At 43.0% G+C, this 19,858-nt stretch overlaps 1 protein-coding gene across 14 annotated transcripts in view; it reads left to right on the plus strand.

Annotated features, from left to right (window-relative positions):
* Nucleotides 1-3,681: 3,681 nt before the first annotated feature.
* Nucleotides 3,682-19,858, plus strand: part of Birc6 (baculoviral IAP repeat containing 6) — a 178,184-nt gene continuing 162,007 nt past the window's right edge. For 9 of the 14 annotated variants that reach the window (XM_052186357.1, XM_052186360.1, XM_052186361.1 and 6 more), the window contains exon 1: nucleotides 3,687-4,208. In XM_052186357.1, coding sequence (XP_052042317.1) covers nucleotides 3,698-4,208 — 511 coding nt within the window. In that variant the 5' untranslated portion in view covers nucleotides 3,687-3,697. Of the gene's footprint in view, nucleotides 4,209-19,858 lie in introns of all 14 variants that reach the window. The other 5 variants (XM_052186364.1, XM_052186367.1, XM_052186369.1 and 2 more) reach the window with 2 other exon arrangements.

The following is a 19,858-nucleotide window of genomic DNA, read 5'->3' on the forward strand; positions in this document are numbered from 1 at the left end:
AGCCTTATTGTTTACACAGTCTTGCTATCAATGAAAGCCCTGAGATTGTTTTTGTATAATCTTTTTATCAAGTAGAGGAAAATTTCTTCTATTTTTCGTCATTTTATTCCACAAATAGGCGTTGGGTTTTGTCAAATGCTTTTTCTGCATCAGGCAGGCCTATTTTTGAATGCTCGTTTGTTTGTCTTTGTCTTTAATTCCAGGAAATTCCTTCCCAGAATGACAGCTGGTGGACTGTTGACTTCCTTTAGGTCATCATCTGTCCCTTCAAAACAGTCTAGTCATGAAAATCAGTATTGATTCCTTTGAGAGTATTTGCTATCAACCCCATCTGCAGAAACACACCAACGCCACAGTTGATGTTGTATCCAATATTATTTTTTTCCCCATACCACTTTTTTTTTTTTGGTTTTTTGGATTTGTTTTTTTTTTTGAGACAGGGTCTCTCTGTGTAGCCCTGGCTGTCCTGGAACTCACTCTGTAGACCAGGCTGGCCTTGAACTCAGAAATCTGCCTGCCTCTGCCTCCCAGAGTGCTGGGATTACAGGCATGCACCACCACTGCCTGGCTACATACCACTTTTTTAAAAGAGAGAGAGAGAGAGAGAGAGAGAGAGAGAGAGAGACAGAGAGAGAGAGAGAGACAGAGGGACAGAGAGGGAGGGAAGGAAGAAGGGAGGGAGGGAGAGAGGGAGGGAGGGAGGGAGAGAGAGAGAGAGAGAGAGCGAGAGGAGAGAGAGAGAGAGAGAGAGAGAGAGAGAGAGAGAGAGAGCGAGAACATCTCATTTTCTAGCCCAGGATGGACTAGAACTCACTATGTAGCTTAGGCTGATCTAAGATTTTTTTTTTCTTTAATGTGTATAGGTGTTCTGCACAAATGCATGTCTGTTCACTGCATGAGTGCCTGTTGCCAGAGGTGGCCAGACAGGGGATTCCCTTCTGAATGAAATTTTGTTTGTGTATCTCCTTGTGTGTGGTGGATATTGAACCCTGGTCCTCTGGAAGTCTAGCAGTAGTGTTCTCAACTGCTGAACCATCTCCCTGGCCCCTCAATTCCATTTTTTGGGGGACTCAATTCCATTTTTTTGAGGAAGGGCAGGGTTTCTTTGTAGCCCTGGCTGTCCTGGAGCTTGTGCTGTAGACCAGGCTGGCCTCCAACTCAGAATCCACCTGCCTCTGCCTCCTGAGTACTGGGAATAAAGGCATGTGTTACCACTGCCCAGCCTCAATTCTAATTTTATTATCACTTCTAAACCTAAACTCCTGTCTTGAAGCTCTTAACTGTAGCTTTTGGGGTCTCAGTCCTTAAAAGTTACAAAAAGAAACAAGTTTACTCTAAAGAGTGAGATTTGAAATGTCTTTCAAGGGTCTTTGCTCATATGAGCTTAGTAATTTTTATAATCAAAATGGTTAAATAAGATACCTCATTATAGGTGATCATTTGGCATACTGGTGCTTAGTCTAAAGCCACAAAGAAAACACATCATGGGCCAGTTGTCTCCAAGTGTGATTACAGCTCGTTTGTTTCCAAACTTTTTTTGATTAATTAGCTTTGGAGAATGTTAGCTTATAGGTAAAAGCAGTATAAATTCAAATGACAGAAATATATTTTCTCAGTAAGAAAAAGTTATGGATGCTTTTACTTCCAGCACTCGAGAGGCAGAGGCAGGATCTCTATGGATCTGAGGCCAGCTTGGTCTACATAGTGAGTTCCAGGGCAGCCAGGGCTACACAGTGAGACCTTGTCTGGAAAACAAGCAAGCAAACAAAACCTTACACAGAGTAACAGACAGCTCTTGCTTAATTCTACTTAGTAGTGTACTTTAAAATACAGTTAGTTTAAATGTAGCATTCCAGTTTCCTGTTTTCTTTACCAACAAGACAGTGACTTGATTTGTATTAGCATGCTAACCAGAAGTGGTCTGATTAAAGGATAGTTTGGTCAAAAGTATTTTAAAGACAGTTTCAATAGTAACCTTTACAGTTTCTGCATAATTGTTGGTGGTTTAAGGAAGGATACTCATTTCTTGGTTTAGGGTAGTCCTAGCCTGAACAACTTTGCTCCTTTAAATCAAGACATATTTTGAAAGGAAAGCTTGGGTAAGTAGCATGGGGTCCCAAACCAAACTGCTGAATTCAACCTCTAGCTTCTGGTAACAACAGCCTCCAGGTGGTAGGACGGGCAATGCACTAAGTCTGTATTACCATTACTTCCAGTTTCACATACTAAAGCAAGTCTGTTATGAAATTTTATCATTTTCATTTGTCTTGAGTGAGAAATTCTCACAACCAGAGTATGGTGGCATATACTTGTGGTGGTATATATATATACACACGCAGCACAGACATACATAAGTGTTTTGGAGTGGTAACAATATGGAGATCAAATAACTGTATGAAGAAATGGGTTAAAATTTATTTGGGATATTTTAATATTCCCTCTGCAGGAATGTACGCAGTTAGTTACTAGGTTCACAATGAATTTTTTTTTCCCTGCTAGGATTTAAGGTAGTTCAAGCTGGCCACAAACTCCTGTCGTAGAGGATGACCTTGAATTCCTGCCCTCCTGTCTCCACCTCCTAACTATGTGCGTCTGTGTCTATACTCCAGTGAGTGCAAGTACACACAGAGTACAGAAGAGGGTATCAGATACCCTGGTACTAGTTACTGTATAGGGCAATTCACCATGAGTGCTGGGAACTCGGGTCCAGGTGGCCTCTGGAAGAGTAGCAGGGCTTTTAAGCTGCTGAATCGTTTGTTTAGCCCACCAAATAATTCATCCCCTCAAACTTTTTGGAAACGATCTTTTCAAATAACTCAGGCTTGCCCCGAATTCGTAGCATTACTGTTTTAGACTGGGATTCTAGGTATGCGGGACCACACCCATGTTCCGTTACACTATAACTGCAAGTGATTGGCTGACTAGTAACTGTTTCTACATAAAGTTTAAGAAAGATATTCTTCAAAATCGAATGAGGGAGTATACCCCACCCAAGACCCAAACAAACATATTGTAAATTCTTTGCAATGAGGTACACTAGGCTGAACTGTAATGTTTCCGGCACCTCATTAATGAGCATTTCTGTTTATTAAAAGATTTGGAAATATCGCTTCTCGCGTTTTGAGTAAGATCAAGTGCAAAAGATTTGGAACTAGAGCACTCGTCGTAAAAATCGGGTTCGGTTCCTAAGGAGAGGCTTGTCGGGAGTGTGCACTGATAGAGGCCTGCTTCCGGATCCTGCCCCAACCCCAACTCCACCCCCCCTCCCAGCTGGGAGCCGCTGAGATTCAGCCGCCCTCGCCACGAAAGGGCCTCTGGGCGTACCAGACGAGTCGCGCGGGCTCGGGTTTGCCTAGCGGAAATGCACAGGGCCCAGCACCACCCTCCCTGCCACGCGCAGGGCGGAACTCCGGCTGCTGCCACTCCCGGGGCTCGTAGGAAGAAACTGGGACGTTAAGGACGCAGGGCTGGCTGGAGTAGCAGCGCGTGGCAAGCGGGAGCCCTACCGCGCATGCTCTGCGCCCCGATTATTTTTCCGGCCCCGCCCCCTTCTTTGCTTGAGGCCCTCCTATCAGGCCCTGGGAACCCTTCTGCGCATGTTCACCAGGCCAGGTCCCGCCCCTGCCCCGCCTTTTCTGTTCCTTCTCAAGTTTCCCATCAGCTTCTCTCCGCGCTAGACCGGTCGGCACTCCCGCGCATGCTCCACCCTCTGGGTTCCTGCCCCTCTTTTGGTGCGGTCCTCTTTCCCCTCCCCCGCCAGCCTCCGAGATCGCTTGGTCTGGCCGGCCGGGCGGGCGACGTTCCCTGTGCGTGCAGGCGCTTGACTTCACTTCCGGCTAACGCGCTCCGCTTTGCCCCCTGGCCCCGGATGGTGACTGGCTGTGGTGCTGCACCTCCCGGGACTGTCACTGAGCGGCTTCCCAGTGTGATTGTGCTGAGCGCAGGCCGGAAGATGGCGGCTGCGGCTGCGGAGGCCTCGGGCTCGAGCTGCTCCTCCGCGGCGGCGGCGGCGGCAGCAGGGGCGGGGGCGGCCGGGGTCTCCGAGTGGCTGGTGCTGCGGGATGGCTGCATGCGCTGCGACGCCGATGGGCTGCACAGCCTCTCCTACCACCCGGCGCTTAACGCCATCCTGGCCGTCACCAACCGCGGGACCATCAAAGTCATCGACGGCACGTCGGGGGCCACCCTTCAGGCCTCCGCGCTCAGCGGTGAGCGCGGCACGCCGGGCGGGGGCTGGGCCGGCCGCGGGCGGAGTCGGGTTGTCGGGATGCTGGTCGAGGAAGCCTCCCAACCTCCGGGATCGGCCTCGGAGGGGCAGCGTGAAGCGGGAGGGTCGGAGAGGCCCGGAAGCCACGGCCGAGGACCTTCGGACTCTGAAAGCAGCAGCGTTTGGGGACGAGAGCTCAGTTTGGCGGGGTGCGCTGCGAGTTGCTTTTCGGGTCTTTTGCGCTTGGACTAGCCTGGTCCTGTGGGAGAGATGAGGAGGCCTTGGAGGTCGGTGCCGGTGAGGGCCGGGCCCTCGCTGGGCTCTTGGACGAGATTTTGGGCCAGCTACGGGCTGGACCAGAGGAAGGGCTGGTAGACTTGGTTGTCGCGGGAGAGATGGGTGGCCGGAGGCAAGGGGCGGGAAGCTTCCAAGCAGGCTGTCTTGTCCTCTCTTCTTGGGGAGTAGCGGCCCTCCGGCTGTCGTCAGGTCCTGTGGGTGGTGCGGGGACCTCCGAGGGCTCCGCGTTCGCATGGGGGTGGGCTGGGGTGGGGACTGCGCTGGGGAGGTAAGTAGGAGGGGGAAGGCCAGCTGCCCGAACTGTGCTTGCTGGACTATGGGACTCGCAGAGTGCAAAGGGGACTTGGTCCCCTGCCTCTATGAGCTCCCACCCTTCCAGGGTCAAGAAGCCTAGGCCCATTGTAATTAGGTGGAACTTCAGGCCCTTTCAACTTGTTTTAGCATAGAGAGCCAGAAATTGGTAGTTGGAAGTGTGTCTGGATCTCATCCACCTTGGAAGGAGAGCCCTTGGGTGGTGGAGACAATGGTTCAGGAATTGGACTTTCAGGATGTACCAGGTCAAAGCTCGTTCAGTGGACAGACTGGGGTGTTTTGGGATAGCCCTAGCTAAGTTGTTTGAGATGACATTTCATTTGTGAATGAATGGTGCCTTAATTTTGACGTTAAAAGTTAAAATTGAGAAGTTCATGTATTAGTGGGTTTTAAACTCAAACCCTGAGATAAATTGTAACAAAGTGCAGGTAGCCAAATGGACGAAATTATGTGGTCTACCAATTCAACAGACACACACGGATAAGCTTACTGTGTGAGTAATGTCATAAGATTAAAAGGCAATTTAGGAATACAAAGATGGAATTAGAGATGTTAATTTTTGTTGACTTGTGAAAGAACCGGCTATATATAGTTAGTATGTAAACCTGTAATATATGTAAGAGATGCCTAAGAGAAAGTTTTCAGTGGTAGGCTTGTAAAATTCCCTTTCCTTGGCAAGTGACTGTAAGTGACAGTATAGATGGGCCAGATGTAGCAATGCTCACTTACTGCAACTGGACATAACAGGTTGGTAACTGTGTCTGAGAGAGAGAGATGTTCATGAACAGGTGGCTCTTAAATGGAAAGGACTTGCTAAATGGTCATGTATTCCCCTACTTGGCATAAGAAATAAAACATTGCAAATACACAAGTTTACCGTGGCTCCTGAATTACATTTCACTGACCCTTTTCCTCCTTTCCCCTGAATGCTACATTAAATGTAGTCTTTTCACTTTCATACATGGCTATACTTTTAACTAATTACCCATTATTTTCATGATTTCTAATTTAGAACGAATAGTGTCTTTTTCTTTCATTGGTTGGTTTTGTTTTTGTTTTTAGACAGGAAATTACGTTTGAACGGGAGCTCCACCTGCATCCGTCGCCAGAGTGCTAGGTTCAGGAGAGCGAGCCAGTGCTCCAGGCTTGATTTGTTCTTTATTTTTATTTATGTATATGAATGTGTGTGTTTTGAGCGTGACATGAGTGTGCAGGTGCCCATGGCAGTCGAAAGAGTGGGTGCCTTGATGTGAGTGTTTGGACTGGAGCTCTGGTCCTCTGGGAAAGCAGCAAACTCTCTTCACGACTGAGGTTTTTCTCCAGCCTAAGTGTCAGGATTTCTACAAAAAGTTTTATTAAGAAGAGTACAGGTGTTTTAAATAGTTTAATTGGGATGGTTTTGTGTCTGGAGGCCATGTTCCAGAACAATAATGTGTGTCAGGGTTTGTTTAAATGGTTTTATATTTACCTGCTGTATACAGGAAGGAAATATTCACATTAGAGTTAAAGGAGGAAGGTTGAAGGTGTATAATATGAATGTAAAAATAGTTTTATTAGACAGCACAGAAGGATATGCACTTGTAGAAGGCCATGCGTAAGGATTGAGTATGTGATTAAAAGTATGTAGCTGGAGAGATGGCTTAGTGTTTAGTAGCACTCTCTGCTTTTCCAGTGGACCTGAGTTAGCTTCCAAATGTCTCCTCCCTTTCTCTCCCCATCTCCTCCTCTCCCCTTCTCTCCCTCTCCCTTTCTCCCTTCCCCCTTTCCCCTCTCCAACTAATGAAAGAAAAAGACACCATCCATCCTAAAAAAACCTCTCCCCCTCTCCCCTTTTCCCTCCCCCCTCGAAAGTTTACGGTTAACAATAAAAGGACTGTAGGAAAGCATTTTACAGAATGAGAACTAAAGTTTCTTATGAATTATGCTTTACAGAGACTGTAGGATATTTGTGTCTAAATGAGGGGTATAGGAATGCTGCATTCCGTGTTTAACCTGGAATAATTATTTTGTAGGTAACAGTTTTAAGAAATAGCAAATAACTATTGGGTGACCATGGTTCTAATAAAGCTCCTTTTTTTCAATCCAAGGGAAGTGAACTACCTTCTTTTCTGTACTAGAGAATAATGTCTTTGTCTGAGGGGATAAATGACTGGGTAGCCATATGGAATTTTATTGGGTTACAGTAATACTATTGGGATTCAGTTTGTAGAGGTTTGGGTAGCTTGTTAGTGTAGATTGAAATTAAAGAATTGGAGCAGGATTTACATATATTCAGTTTGATATCAAATTGATAATCTCCCCATTCCCAGGTTTCTCTCTGTAGTCTTGGCTGTCCTGACATTCACTTTGTAGACCAGGGAGGCCTTGATCCATGTTTTCAAATTACCTGTATCTGATATAAAGTCTTAGTAAATATACTTTTACCAGATTAAGAGTTGTCAGGATATACAGATTAGGTAGGTGTTTTTGTTCCCTATTAGAGTACATAAAGAGTTAATATTTTCCCTCTCTGCATAGTGAGTTCTAGACTGGCCAGTGATACATAGAGAGACCATCTTGAAATTAGTATTCTGGGGACTGGAGAGATGGCCCAGAAGCTAAATAGCAGGTGCTTCTTAGACGACCCAGGTATAGATCCCAGCATGGCGGCTAATAACTGTCTTCTAAATCTAGTTGTTGCAGGGGAACTGAAACCCATTTTTCCCCCCTGTGGGCTGTGTACACGTGGTGCACTTCCATTCATGTGGGCAGAATACTCATATATAAAAAAGTTCTGCCTTCCATGAGCTCTTCTTCAGTCTTTTGCCACGTCTAATTTGTTCTGTGAAGTGGATTTCTTCTCTTTTTCTTTCTTTCAGTGTTTTGAGACAGGGTTTCTCTGTGTAGCCCTGGCGTCCTGAAGCTTACTCTGTAGACCAGGCTCTCCCTGGCTTCCCACCATTGCCTCCCTAGTGCTGCTGGCAGAGGTGTGTACTGCCGCTGCCGAGCTAATTTTCTTATAGTACTTTTGCTTTCTTGGAATGTACCAATTTCCTCCAGTTAACTAGGTAGACTAATCTTTGTTTTTTAGATTTATTTATTTTATTTATATGAGTACACTGAAGCTGTCTTCAGACACACTAGAGAGCATCAGATCCCATTACAGATGGTTGTGAACCACCATGTGGTGGCAGGGAATTGAACTCATGACCACTGGAAGAGCAGCCAGTGCTCTTAGCTGCTGCTGACCCTAAATCCATGCAATCTCTCCAGCTCCGTCTAATCTTAATCTTACTTAGCATTTGTCTGGCTTTGTTTTGTGTTAGAGTATTACTCTAGTACAGGCACCCCAAGTGTTGGAATTATAAATGTGAGCCACCATGCCCTACCCCTACTCAGATTTTACAGGGTTGTCCTGGAACTCTGTAGACCAGACTGGCCTGGAACTCAGAAATCCGCCTGCCTCTGCTTCCCAAGTGCTGGGATTAAAGGCATGGGCTACCACTGCCTGGCCCCTACTCAAATGTTAAGATCTAGAACCTATCTTAGCTTGGAGAGCCTGTTAGCCAGAAAAGGTAGTGCCTCAGCTGTGCAGTGTAGGAAGAATCCGAGTGCCTGGTGCTTACACCTTACAGGTGCTGCTAAACCTTGCTCAGTCTTGGTGGGTCCCCCCCCCCCTTTTTCTTTCCCTCCCTCCCTGCTTCCCTCCTTCCTTCTTCGATACAGTGTATCCTTGGCTGGCTTGGCATTGCCTTGTGGAACAGGCTGGTTTCAAACTCCTGTCTGCCTCTCCCTGGCTCCTTAGTATTGGCATCAAAGGATGCCTAGCACCCATCTTCAGTTTTGTTTTAATTTGCAGTTCTCTAGTGATTCATGGTGCTTAACATCATTTCATTTGCTCAATTGCCTCTTTTTTTGTATTTATTTGCTGACTTTGTGTCCCCTACCACCTTCCAGCAGGGAGAAGCCCATGAATGGGCTGTGCCCGTGTTAGACAGCACTTCACCACTGAGCTGTACACCCCAGACCATGAGTGGATTTTAAAAACTAAAACCACCTGCACCCGTAACATTTATGTATACTAGGTAGGCACCTTTCTAGCCATTTTAAAATTTAGCATAATTGGAAGTAGCATGTTTCATCTTAGTGACTTTGTAACCTTTACTAAATCACTTAACATTTCTTTTCTAATTCCCTCATTTGCAAAATGGTGGTAACAATGGGTTTTAGTTGTGAGGATTTAAGCTCCCTTGGTCTGTCTGTCTCTCTCTCCCCTCTCTTGCTTATAATAGTGTACTTACCAGTAAGTACTAAAACAACAACCACTACCACAAAAAAGTACTCCCCACTTTTATTTGTAATCCTTGTAAAAAAAAAAGTTGGTTTTGTTTTTTTGTTTTCCTCCAAGACAGGGTTTCTCTGTGTAGCCCTGGCTGTTCTGGAACTCACTCTGTAGGCCAGGCTGGCCTCGAACTCAGAAATCTGCTTGTCTCTGCCTCTCAAGTGCTGGGATTAAAGTTGTGTGCCACCACTGCCCGGCCAGGGTTTTGTTTTTTTTTCTTTTCTCTTTTGGATTTGGGTTTTTCGAGACAGGGTTTTTCTGTATAGCCCTGGCTGTCCTGGAGCTCACTCTGTAGACCAGGCTGGCCTCGAATTCAGAAATCCTCCTGCCTCTGCCTCCCAGAGTGCTGGGATTACAGGCGTGCACCACCACCTCTCGGCTGGAAGTATCTTCTGTTGTTGATGATTTTTCTCTTGTTCACTGAAATAGCACACCCCCACCCCCCTGTTAGCAATATATGTTGTATTGATTATTTATTTAAGTACTTTTGAGTATTCAGAGGCAGCTTTGTCAGGTAGCCATGGGTTTTGAATTATAGCCATGTGAACTTCTTGAATCTCATTTTCTTCATTTAATATGATGCATGTGAAGATTAAGTGATCAGTCCCTAAATGCATCAAACATGTAGTAGACACTGAGTGAATGAACGCCAGTTTTCTTGTGCCTTACGCTTCTTTAGTATTCTCATGCTTCTCCTGATTATGTAAAACATTTAATTAGCTTAATATTTATGCATAGAAGATAGATGTTATTCAAATGTAGATGGAACTATGAATATGGTAACTTTATAATTTACGTTTTGATAAACATATTTGTTTTTTTCTGTTCCTCCACCTCCTGCTGGAGATTAAGTCTTGTTCCCTGGCACTTGTAGGCAGGTGTTTTACCAGTGAGTTTTTTATTTCTAGCCTTGAATAAAACACTTCTTTCTGGGAAAGATTTATTTTTATTCTTTTTGTATATGAATGTTTTGCCTGAATGTGCACCATGTGTGTGCAGTCCCTAAGTAAGCCATATGAGGGCATTGGAATCACTAGAACTGGAGTTACAGATGGTTGTGAACCATTATATTGATCCTGGAAACTGAATCCAGATCTCCTGTGAGAATATCAAGTGGTTCTAACTGTTGAGACATCTATTCCACCTCTGGATAAAATATCTTTTAAGTATATTGGTGAGGCTAAATATCAGAATGAAGTTAAGGCTGTTTGTCGTATAACTAGTTATGTATGTGTATACGTCGATCATGTAGTATATGTTTATAATTGTGATATACATGTGTGGATATTAATCAGTGGTTGTGATTATATATACATATATATGAAGAAATCTGATATCTTAAATTTCCAAAGTGGGTTCTAGATCTGTGTTGCAGGGGAAAGAAGATGGGTACACAGTATTTGTTTGTAGCTAAACATTTCTGAGAACCTCTTGGTATTTTGAGAACAAGGTCTTACTATGTAGCTCTGGCTGGTTTGGAACTCAGAGATCAGGCCACCTCTTCTTTCCCTAGTGAATATTTTCCTTGAGAATATTTTTCTAATTACCAGGTAGACAGGACTTGGGAGAAAATTGTGCTACCCACACGTGGTAGCTCATGTTAAAAACATGAGAGGCAAAGGCAGAGAGGTAGGAATGAATTCCAGGTCTACCTGGTCTACATAGTTAGTTCTAGGACAGCCAGGGCTACTTAGAGAGACCTGTTAAAAAGCAGATAAAAAGGAAAGGGAAAGAAGAAAGAAAATTATATAGTATTTGCAAACAAGAAAAAGGTCTCTGTGCTCTAGTCTAGCTTTATTAAAGTTTAGATTGGATATATTTTTTCGCCTTATACAGCTTTTGTTTTGCATCAAGCTCTTGCCAGTTCTAAGCGAGTACTCTACCACTTAGCTACATATCAGGAGCTGCTTCTGATTATTAACATTACTTTTTTTTAACATTTCTCTCTCTCTCTCTCTCTCTCTCTCTCTCTCTCTCTCTCTCTCTCTGTGTGTGTGTGTGTGTGTGTGTGAGAGAGAGAGGGGGGGGAGGGGGAAAGAGAGGGAGAGAAAGAGAGAGAACACACTCACGCCATTGTACTTCTAGAGATCAGAGAACAACTTACAAGAGTTGGTCCTATCCTTGTATGGGTTCCAGGGATGGATTTAGGCTCTCTGGCATGTTGGTATGTGCTCTTATCTGTTGAGGCATCTTGTCTGCCAGATTATTATTATTTTTATTAATGTATATCCATTATACACATTGATGTGTTTCATTATATTTTCTTTTACAATTTATTTATTATTTGTATGTACATTGTAGCTGACACCCCAGATGAGGGCATCAGATCTCATTACGGATGGGTGTAAACCACCATGTGGTTGCTGGGGTTTGAACTCAGGACCTTCGGAAGAGCAGCTAGTGCTCTTAATGGCTGAGCCATCTCTCCAGCCCTTATTATGATATTTTCATATATGTAAATCATGTACTTCTACCCTGCCTATTTTTGATTTGATTGGTTTGCTCTAGATCAGTATTTCTTTTTGGTTTTTTTTTTGGATTTTGGTTTTTACGAGACAGGGTTTCTCTGTGTAGCCCTGGCTGTCCTGGAGCTCACTCTGTAGACCAGGCTGGCCTCCAACTCAGAAATCCACCTGCCTCTGCCTCCCAGAGTGCTGGGATTACAGGCGTGCGCCACCACCACCCGGCTAGATCAGTATTTCTTAGTGTCCCTAAAGCTGTGACCTTTTAATACAGTTCCTCATGCTGTGGTGACCTTTAACCATAAAATTACTTTCATGGCTACTTTATAACTGTAATTTTGTTGCTGTTGTGGATCATAATGTAAATGCTTTCCATGGTGTTAGGCAACTTGTGTGAAAGGGTCATTGGCTACTAGAGGGGTTGCGACTTACAAGTTGAGAGCTGAGGACTCATCTACATGCATGCTTGACTATATTTCTCTTTTGAGTCTATTTTTCAAAAAATAGGGTCTCAAATATCCCTGGTTGGCCTTGAACAACTGTATGTATTGAGGATGACTGACTTCTATCTTCCTGTACCTCCTCCTGAGTGCTGGGTTATAGGCTCTGCTTCTGTGCTGCTGAGGTTTCCTCCATGCTTGCTCAACTGAGCTGTCTCTGTAGTCCCAATAACAATTTCTTGATTAAAGTTGGAGCCCAGGGTTGTCTTTTTGAAGACATTTTAGAGCCTATGTAAAAATGAAAATTCTTTCAGTGATGGAAAATTTAAATGACTCAAACCAGTTCTTAATTGTCTGACTAACTTGGTACATAGCTTACATTCAGTTATTCTTCAAGAGATAATAAACATGATGTAGAATTGGGACTTCAGTAACCCTTAGAAAATAGTTTAGTTATCTTTTGGATACATTTGTGTTATTTGTTTTTTTTGTGTTCAGAAAAATTATTTCATTAGCAAAGTTTCCAAAATAGCTAAAATTGCAAGCAAAGCTAAGTGAATATTATCTGTAGGGATTTCCTGCACCTCAGACAGTCCTTTGTTGCCTATCTTTTCATCTTCCTTCATCTTTTCATCTTCCTTCCCAGTATCCTCATGGACTCTGCAGTGCGCTGGAGAAGAGGGGGCACTGGGGAAGCTTGCTCCTCCTAAGACCTCAGCTGGGTCCTCACTGGCACGCACCTCCGCCTCCTCGGGGCGAGCGAGGAGTGTGCGCTTGCTCTGACTCATCCGGTGGACTTTGCTGATGATAAATGATGACCCAGTTTATATCACACGCTTGTTGTTCTTTCCTTTTGGGTTTTTTTTTTTTTTGGGGGGGGGGTGTTTCAAGACAGGGTTTCTCAGTGTAGCTCTGGCTGCCCTGTAGACCAGACTGGTCTTGAACTCAGAAATCCTCCTGCCTCTGCCTCCCAAGTGCCTGGCCATTTTTTCTATTTTATTAGCAAAACACCTATAATTAGGTTTTAAGACCCTGTCCCCACTTTGTAGGGTCTTTATGTAGCCCTGGCTTTTCTGAAACTCTGTAGACCAGTCTGCCTTGAGCTCAACATCCTTTTGCTGCTGGTGCTGCTTCTCCTCTTCTTCCTCTTCCTCCTCTCTTCTCTTGAGTGCTGATACTGGCATGAGCTGCCATACAACATACATGTATTTCTTTCTTCCTCTTTCTCGTCCTCCTCTCCTCTCTTTAAAAATCTTGTATAGTTATTCAAAGTTTTACTTTTCTTCCCAGGTTTTCCTAACTCTTAATTCCTTACAGTTGGTCTTACTCTAACAGAAAATGTATCCTAATCTTTTAGTAGTTTTAGACTTACTAGTGATTGGCATTATAAGAGCTCACACTCTGGAGCCCAACAACCTAAGCATTAGTTGTTCATTATTGTTGGGTATGTATTGCCCTGTGTGTGTATTAGGGCATGCATGCATGAGTGCATTCGTGGTGTGTGTGTGTGTGTGTGTGTGTGTGTGTGTGTATGTGTATGTGTATGTGTGTATGTGTATATGTGTGAGATAGGCCTTACTGTGAATCCCTAGCTAGCCTGGAGCACCCTATATAGCAAGCATCCAGGGGCAAAGGTTATCTGAACTATTTCATACTATTCAAGAAATGCCTGAGTGCACGTATATAAGCTCTTTATACCATGGTGAACAGTTGAAATCCAGAATCTATTACTTGGTAGTTGTACCTCCCAATGATGCAGATATTGCTCTCGTCTAGGTGTAAGGGCACTCATGTAATCCCAGCACTCAGAAGGTGAGGCAGAAGGATCTTGAGTTGGAGGCCTGCTTAAGATACACAATGAGTCTTATCTCAAAAAACAAAACAAACATATACAAACATATATTGTTCTAATTTGTATTATAGTGTACCTAGTGATATTTCTGTTCATGGGAAGCTGGAGAGGGGTAGTTTTTTTTTTTTTGGATTTGGTTTTTTCGAGACAGGGTTTCTCTGTATAGCCCTGGCTGTCCTGGAATTCACTCTGTAGACCAGGCTGGCCTCGAACTCGGAAATCCACCTGCCTCTGCCTCCCAGAGTGCCGGATTACAGGCGTGCGCCACCACCGCCCGGCTGAGAGGGGTAGTTTTAATAGAATACCTATAGCAAAATCATAATATACTTATTAACCTTTCTTTTTTTGTTTTGTTTTGTTTGTTTGTCTTTTTGAGACAGGGCTTACTATGTGGCTGTGGTTGTCCTAGAACTTACAATGTAGACCAGGCTGGCATCAAACTCACAGAGATCTGCCTTCCTCTACTTTCTTGATGACCTTTCAGATAGCCACAGATTACCACTGGAATTTCAAACAAACAAACAAACAAACAAACAAACAAACAGCCCCCAATCCAAAATACATACTATATAGAAGACATGGTTTTTTTTTTTAACTGTTTACCATAAAAAGCTTTTTAATTTTTATTTATTTTTATTTTGAGATAAGTTCTCACTGTATCCCAGGCTGGCCTCAGTCTCACTGTGTAGCTAAGAATGACTTTAAACTTCTAGTCCTCTTGTCTTTCCTTGGGAGTTTATAGGTTTGTATCATTTCATGTTCCTCCCACCTCAATCCCACTTAGTTTTATGTAGTATTGTGGATCAAATCTAGACTTGGTGAATGCTAGGCAAGCACTCTTAACAACAGAGCCAGGGGCCAGCCCTGTTACAGTCAGTTTTGATAGAATCAGAAGAAAATCTTAAAATTATAATAAGTACCGTGCAGAGTCAGGGTGGTCCAACTTGACAACAGTTGAACTCACCGAACAGAAAGATGTTCAGATTAATATTGAGGGTTTATGAAGGAGTGAGCCTGAGCTGAGACAGAGGCCAGGGCAAGATCATAACTGAGGGAGGCTGAGGTAGGCACATCCGTGAGTGTGAGGCCAGGCTGCTCCACAGAATGTTAGACCAGTGAGGGCTACACACTGAGCCGTGCCTTTCAAAGGAACAGTTAAACAAGTTGGAATTGAGCTGGAGCTTTTGCTTTGTGGTACCTCACTTGCCTAGCGTGCACAGAGTTCTATTTTGAGATAGAAAAAAGTGTGGACTTGATGTTAATAGTAGGGAGCCATTCATGTGCATTGTGATGTGATTACAGGTGCCTTTAGAATGCTTTGATGTTGTAAGAAGTGATGTGAACTTCATGAGAGTGTTTTTGAGATAGGACCTCATTATGTAGCCCTTCTGGCTTGCAACTTAAAGTTTCAACTTCTGTCTCTTGGGTACACCAAACCCTGCTCGTTTAAGTTTTTTAGGTAGAAAATATAATTTAGTGAATGTTAGGGATAAGAGAAATTGACAGGGCGAAAGTTACCCTTAAGTTCTTGCTAGAAGAACAATGTTTATTAAGTTGAACACGTAATTCAGGAATTATGAATAGTTTTTGTTGAAGAAAGCTGTGAAACAAAGCTGAGATAGCTTTCTCAGTTGTGATCTTTTTAAGGTAATGTGAAGATCAGAAGGCACTTAGAAGTTCAAGGTAGGGTTAGGCATGGTAACCTGGTAACCTGGAAGGAGAAGAGAGAGAATCAATGGTAGTTCTAGGTCTTATAGTGAACTCAACAGAGTGAGTTTGAGGCTAGCTTGTGCTGTGTGAGATCCAGTTTCAAAAAAACCAAGGGTGGGGGGAATCTTAGTTATTTGGTAGACTGAGCAGTAGTGATTTTGAGTTTAAATTCTTCCTGGGCAACTCAGAACCCTTTAAGAAAGAGTGGTGAACAGACATATATACAAGTAAAATGACTATACACATAAAATGATAATTTTTTTTAAGTGCTGAGGATGTAGTTCAGTGGTAGACTGAACTATACTTGCTTAGCATATATGAAGCCCTGGTGGCAGTGCCCAGGGGATATTCAAGGTAGAAAGGTAGCAGAGGGGAGAGAGCTTTCTTAACGTGCATGGGATGCCCAGGGTCTATCTCTTGGACCACCAAAACACAGGGAAAAGATAGAAGGACAGAAGAAATGGATTCAAGGTTGGAGTGTGGAGATTCGGAAGGCACTGGTGTTTATTGGAAGCCAGTCTGGTGGTAGTCACAGATTTTGGCTTTGCTGTTGCTTTTCTGTGTACTGGTTTTCCTTAAACAGCATTAGTGCTTCATAAGTTATACATAACTCTCTTGGTTTATTGGAAAGGTTGACTTTATTGTATATTTGTAACATTTCTTGGCCTACTGCTTACACTTAGCACCATTATTTATATTGGTGTTAAAAACTACAGTTCAACAAATGTTTATCTGAAAATGGGGTTGATCTGATAAGATAGTTTTTTTTTTTTTTTTAGTTTTTTTGTTTGTTTGTTTTGTTTTGTTTTGTTTTTTTGAGACTGGATAGCCTACATAGCCTTGGCTGTTCTAGCATTTTATGTAGACTAGACTAGTCTCAAACACACAAAAGTTCCACCTGCTTCCTGTCTCCAGAGTGCTACGACTAGAGGTGTGTAGCACAATATGTGACTGTTGTCGTATTTAAAGCCTAAAAACTCAGTTAAAGGTAACAAATTCAGGATAATATTGATAGGAGCAATGCTTTATAAATTGTGAAAATACTGCTTCTTAATCATTTTAACTTTAGCCTTTATTTTCAGGTTTTTTTTTTGTTTTTTTTGTTTTTTTTTTTTTTTTTTTCCCCTAGACAGAGTTTCTCTGTAGTCCTGGCTGTCCTGGAACTCACTCTATAAACCAGGCTGGCCTCAAACTCAGAGATCCACCTGCCTCTGCTTCCCAAGTACTGGGATTAAAGATGTGTGTCACCATCGACTTTTTTCAGTTTTTAATTTTTTTTTTAAAGATTTTATTTATTTATTATATGTAAGTACATTGTAGCTATCTTCAGATACTCCAGAAGAGGGAGTCAGATCTCATTATGGATGGTTGTGAGTCACCTTGGGGTTGCTGGGATTTGAACTCAGGACCTTCGGAAGAGCAGTCAGTGCTCTTAACTGACTCCATCTCTCCAGCCCCCAGTTTTTAATTTTTAATTTTTTGATATTTTCTTCAGATAAATGACTTGTTATAAAACCTTGCCCTAAAAGAAGCACATTGTACAATAAACAAGAGGATTGGAGCTAAAAACACTGAAACAGTAACTTAATGTCATGAGCAGAGACAAAGCTGGGGAAGATAGGATGGGAGCGGAGGGCTGCCAACATAGGGGTCAGATAACTAAAGTGAAGGCTTCCTTGATGGGCATGGAGGAGAGGCAGGGAAGCCCCTCTTCCTGTATGGATGCCACTTGATCTCCCTGGCTCACTACTTCCCTCACCTCTCTATCTCCCTTCCAAATGAGTAGGTGAGGGACGGCTACACCGAGAAAGGACTGTCAGTCAGATCTTTTATAAGAGATCAGCTTGTCCTAGTGCAGCCTTGGGCTTGGGAAGTGGTGATGGGCACAGCAGTGGTCTAAGTTAGAAAAGAGCCAGGGGAGCTGGTTAAAGACTAGGTCTCCACTTTGCCCCCCTGTGGTCCAGAGGTTCTCTGGGAGAGCTCTTGTCACCCTCACATTATGTAAACAAACTAACATACTGAGCCCCCAAGCTTAGAGGACAGGTTGGGGGCAAGGACAGCAGCGCTAGAGTGACAGAAGGAGAGTGGTTTCGACAAAGTAGTGGGCATCTGCTTTCCACCCTAAGTTTTGTTACTGAGGTGCATGTTTCAGATTCCCTGGAGCTGGACTTAACAAACAGCTGTGAACTGTTTGTGAACTGTCATGTAGGTGTTGGGAATTGAATCTAGATCCTTTGGAAGAACAGTTAGTGTTCTTAACCACTTAGTTAACTTTCCAGCCCTCTTGACTTTGTTTTTTATTTTTGCATAATGCCTTATTTTCTTATTGTCTCCCAGTGGGAGGGGAGGGACCATATAGGATGGATATAGTTATATCTGTCTAGAAGTGAAAAGCTCTAGATGTGCTGAAATTGTTGATTAGTACGTAGTACTAAGAAATGTAGCCCAAAAGCTGCAGGTTTCTCTAATGTAATTCCATGTAAAAGCATTGGACAGGTGAGCATCCTATTGCTTATGGCTATGAAAATGATGCCCTTGGCAAATACTTTAGCATCTTTAAAATGGGCCAGTGAGGGGGTTGGAGAGATGGTTCAGTGGTTAAAAGCACTGGCTGCCCTTCCAGAGGATCCAGGTTTCATTCCCAGCACCCACATGGCAGCTCACCACTGTCTATAATTCCAGATCTAGGAGTTCTGATACCTTCACACATATACATTTACAGGCAAAATGCCAGTGCACATAAGATTAAAAAAAAGGGCTAATAATACCAGATAATATCTGATAAGGCAATGTAAAAACCTTTCTAAACTGCAGCACTTCAAATACAAGGAATGGAGCTACTGGCGATAGAAATAAGAAGACTAAAGTACATACTTATGAATTAGTCTGTGACATATTTCCAGGAAACAAAGTGTGATTGGGAACCAGCTTGAGTGTTAAGCTAGGCATGTGTGTCAGAAGAATGAGGTAACTACTACCCCTTGTTTTTTTGGGGGTGGTTGGAAAATGATATGCATATTAGAGTGAGGAAGATAGGGCTACAAGATTTATTATGCACAGAGATTAATGCTTCTCAACTTTACTACTCCTCTTTACCTTGTGAAGGAAGAGTAAGACAAGCATATGTCACCATAAAGATAGCTGTGTTGTCCACTATAGTCCCTGAGGGGCTTCCAACAGTGACCTCCTGGGTATCTCTGGGGATTTAAGTCTGTAGTAGAGTCCAGTGTACTTTGTGTTTTTCCTTAGTGTGCTAACTGGTTCTGTTGAGTGCCTGGACTTATGGGCTCATCTTTGAATGTAAGACCTTAAGTGAGCAAATTTCCTTGGTATGTCTAGAGTAAATTACAGCTTTTTGTTTTTGTTTTTGTTTTTGTGTTTTTGTTTGTTTGAGGCAGGGCCTTATGTAGCCTGGACTGTCCTCATTTCTGACCCTTCTGCGTCCACCTCCTCAGTGGTGAAATTACTGGTAGTTGTCACCATGTCTTGTTTATGGAGTGCTGGCAGTTGAGCCTGGAGCTTTTTGTATGCTAGCTAGCACTCTATCAACTGAACTGTACCCTATTTTTTTTATTACTAGAATTTAGTTTGTCTTTCAACATTTTTCTTTTAGAAAAGCTAAGTTTTTGTTAGTAAAATATGCTCTATATTAAAACTTGTATATAGTGACTGTGTGTGAAATATTCTTATAAGCAGTAGGCTGTGACAAGGGTTAAATTTCTGTTGTTTTTAATTTTATATATTTTTGCTGTACTGGCCACCGGTTGACCCTGGGGCCTGGTGGATGCACTTTGCTGCTTTGTTACAGTTAGTTACAATGACAGCCCATCCATGTGCTTGTGTGCTTGTTTGTTATGTTGTGATATGTCACCCAGGCAGTCTCACACTTTATGTTCCTCCTTCAGCCTCTCAAGTGGCGGGTTCCATGGGTGCATCACCCTTCTTGGCTTGCTTCCTTTTTATTTTTTATTTTTTTGGTCTTTATTTATTTGGATTGGTTTTTGAATTATCTAAGTCTTCTGATAGTTTTTCCTTTCATTTTCTGTTTCTCTGAATCATTTCACTGTTTCTGAAGAAAATGATGTCATACTAGGGAAGAAGGAAGAGAAGACAGGGAGCATAGCAAATGTGAGCTAGTGTCATTCCTAAAGGGCGTTCACCTTGTTGGCGCTTAGTGTGTTATAGTCAAAGGTTTTAAAAGTTGTGTAGAATACTTGACTTACTAAAGATACTGTGTGTGAAGTCCTGGGGATTTAG

This window comes from Apodemus sylvaticus, chromosome 6 (genome assembly GCF_947179515.1).
Source record: "Apodemus sylvaticus chromosome 6, mApoSyl1.1, whole genome shotgun sequence".
Taxonomy (NCBI): domain Eukaryota; kingdom Metazoa; phylum Chordata; class Mammalia; order Rodentia; family Muridae; genus Apodemus; species Apodemus sylvaticus.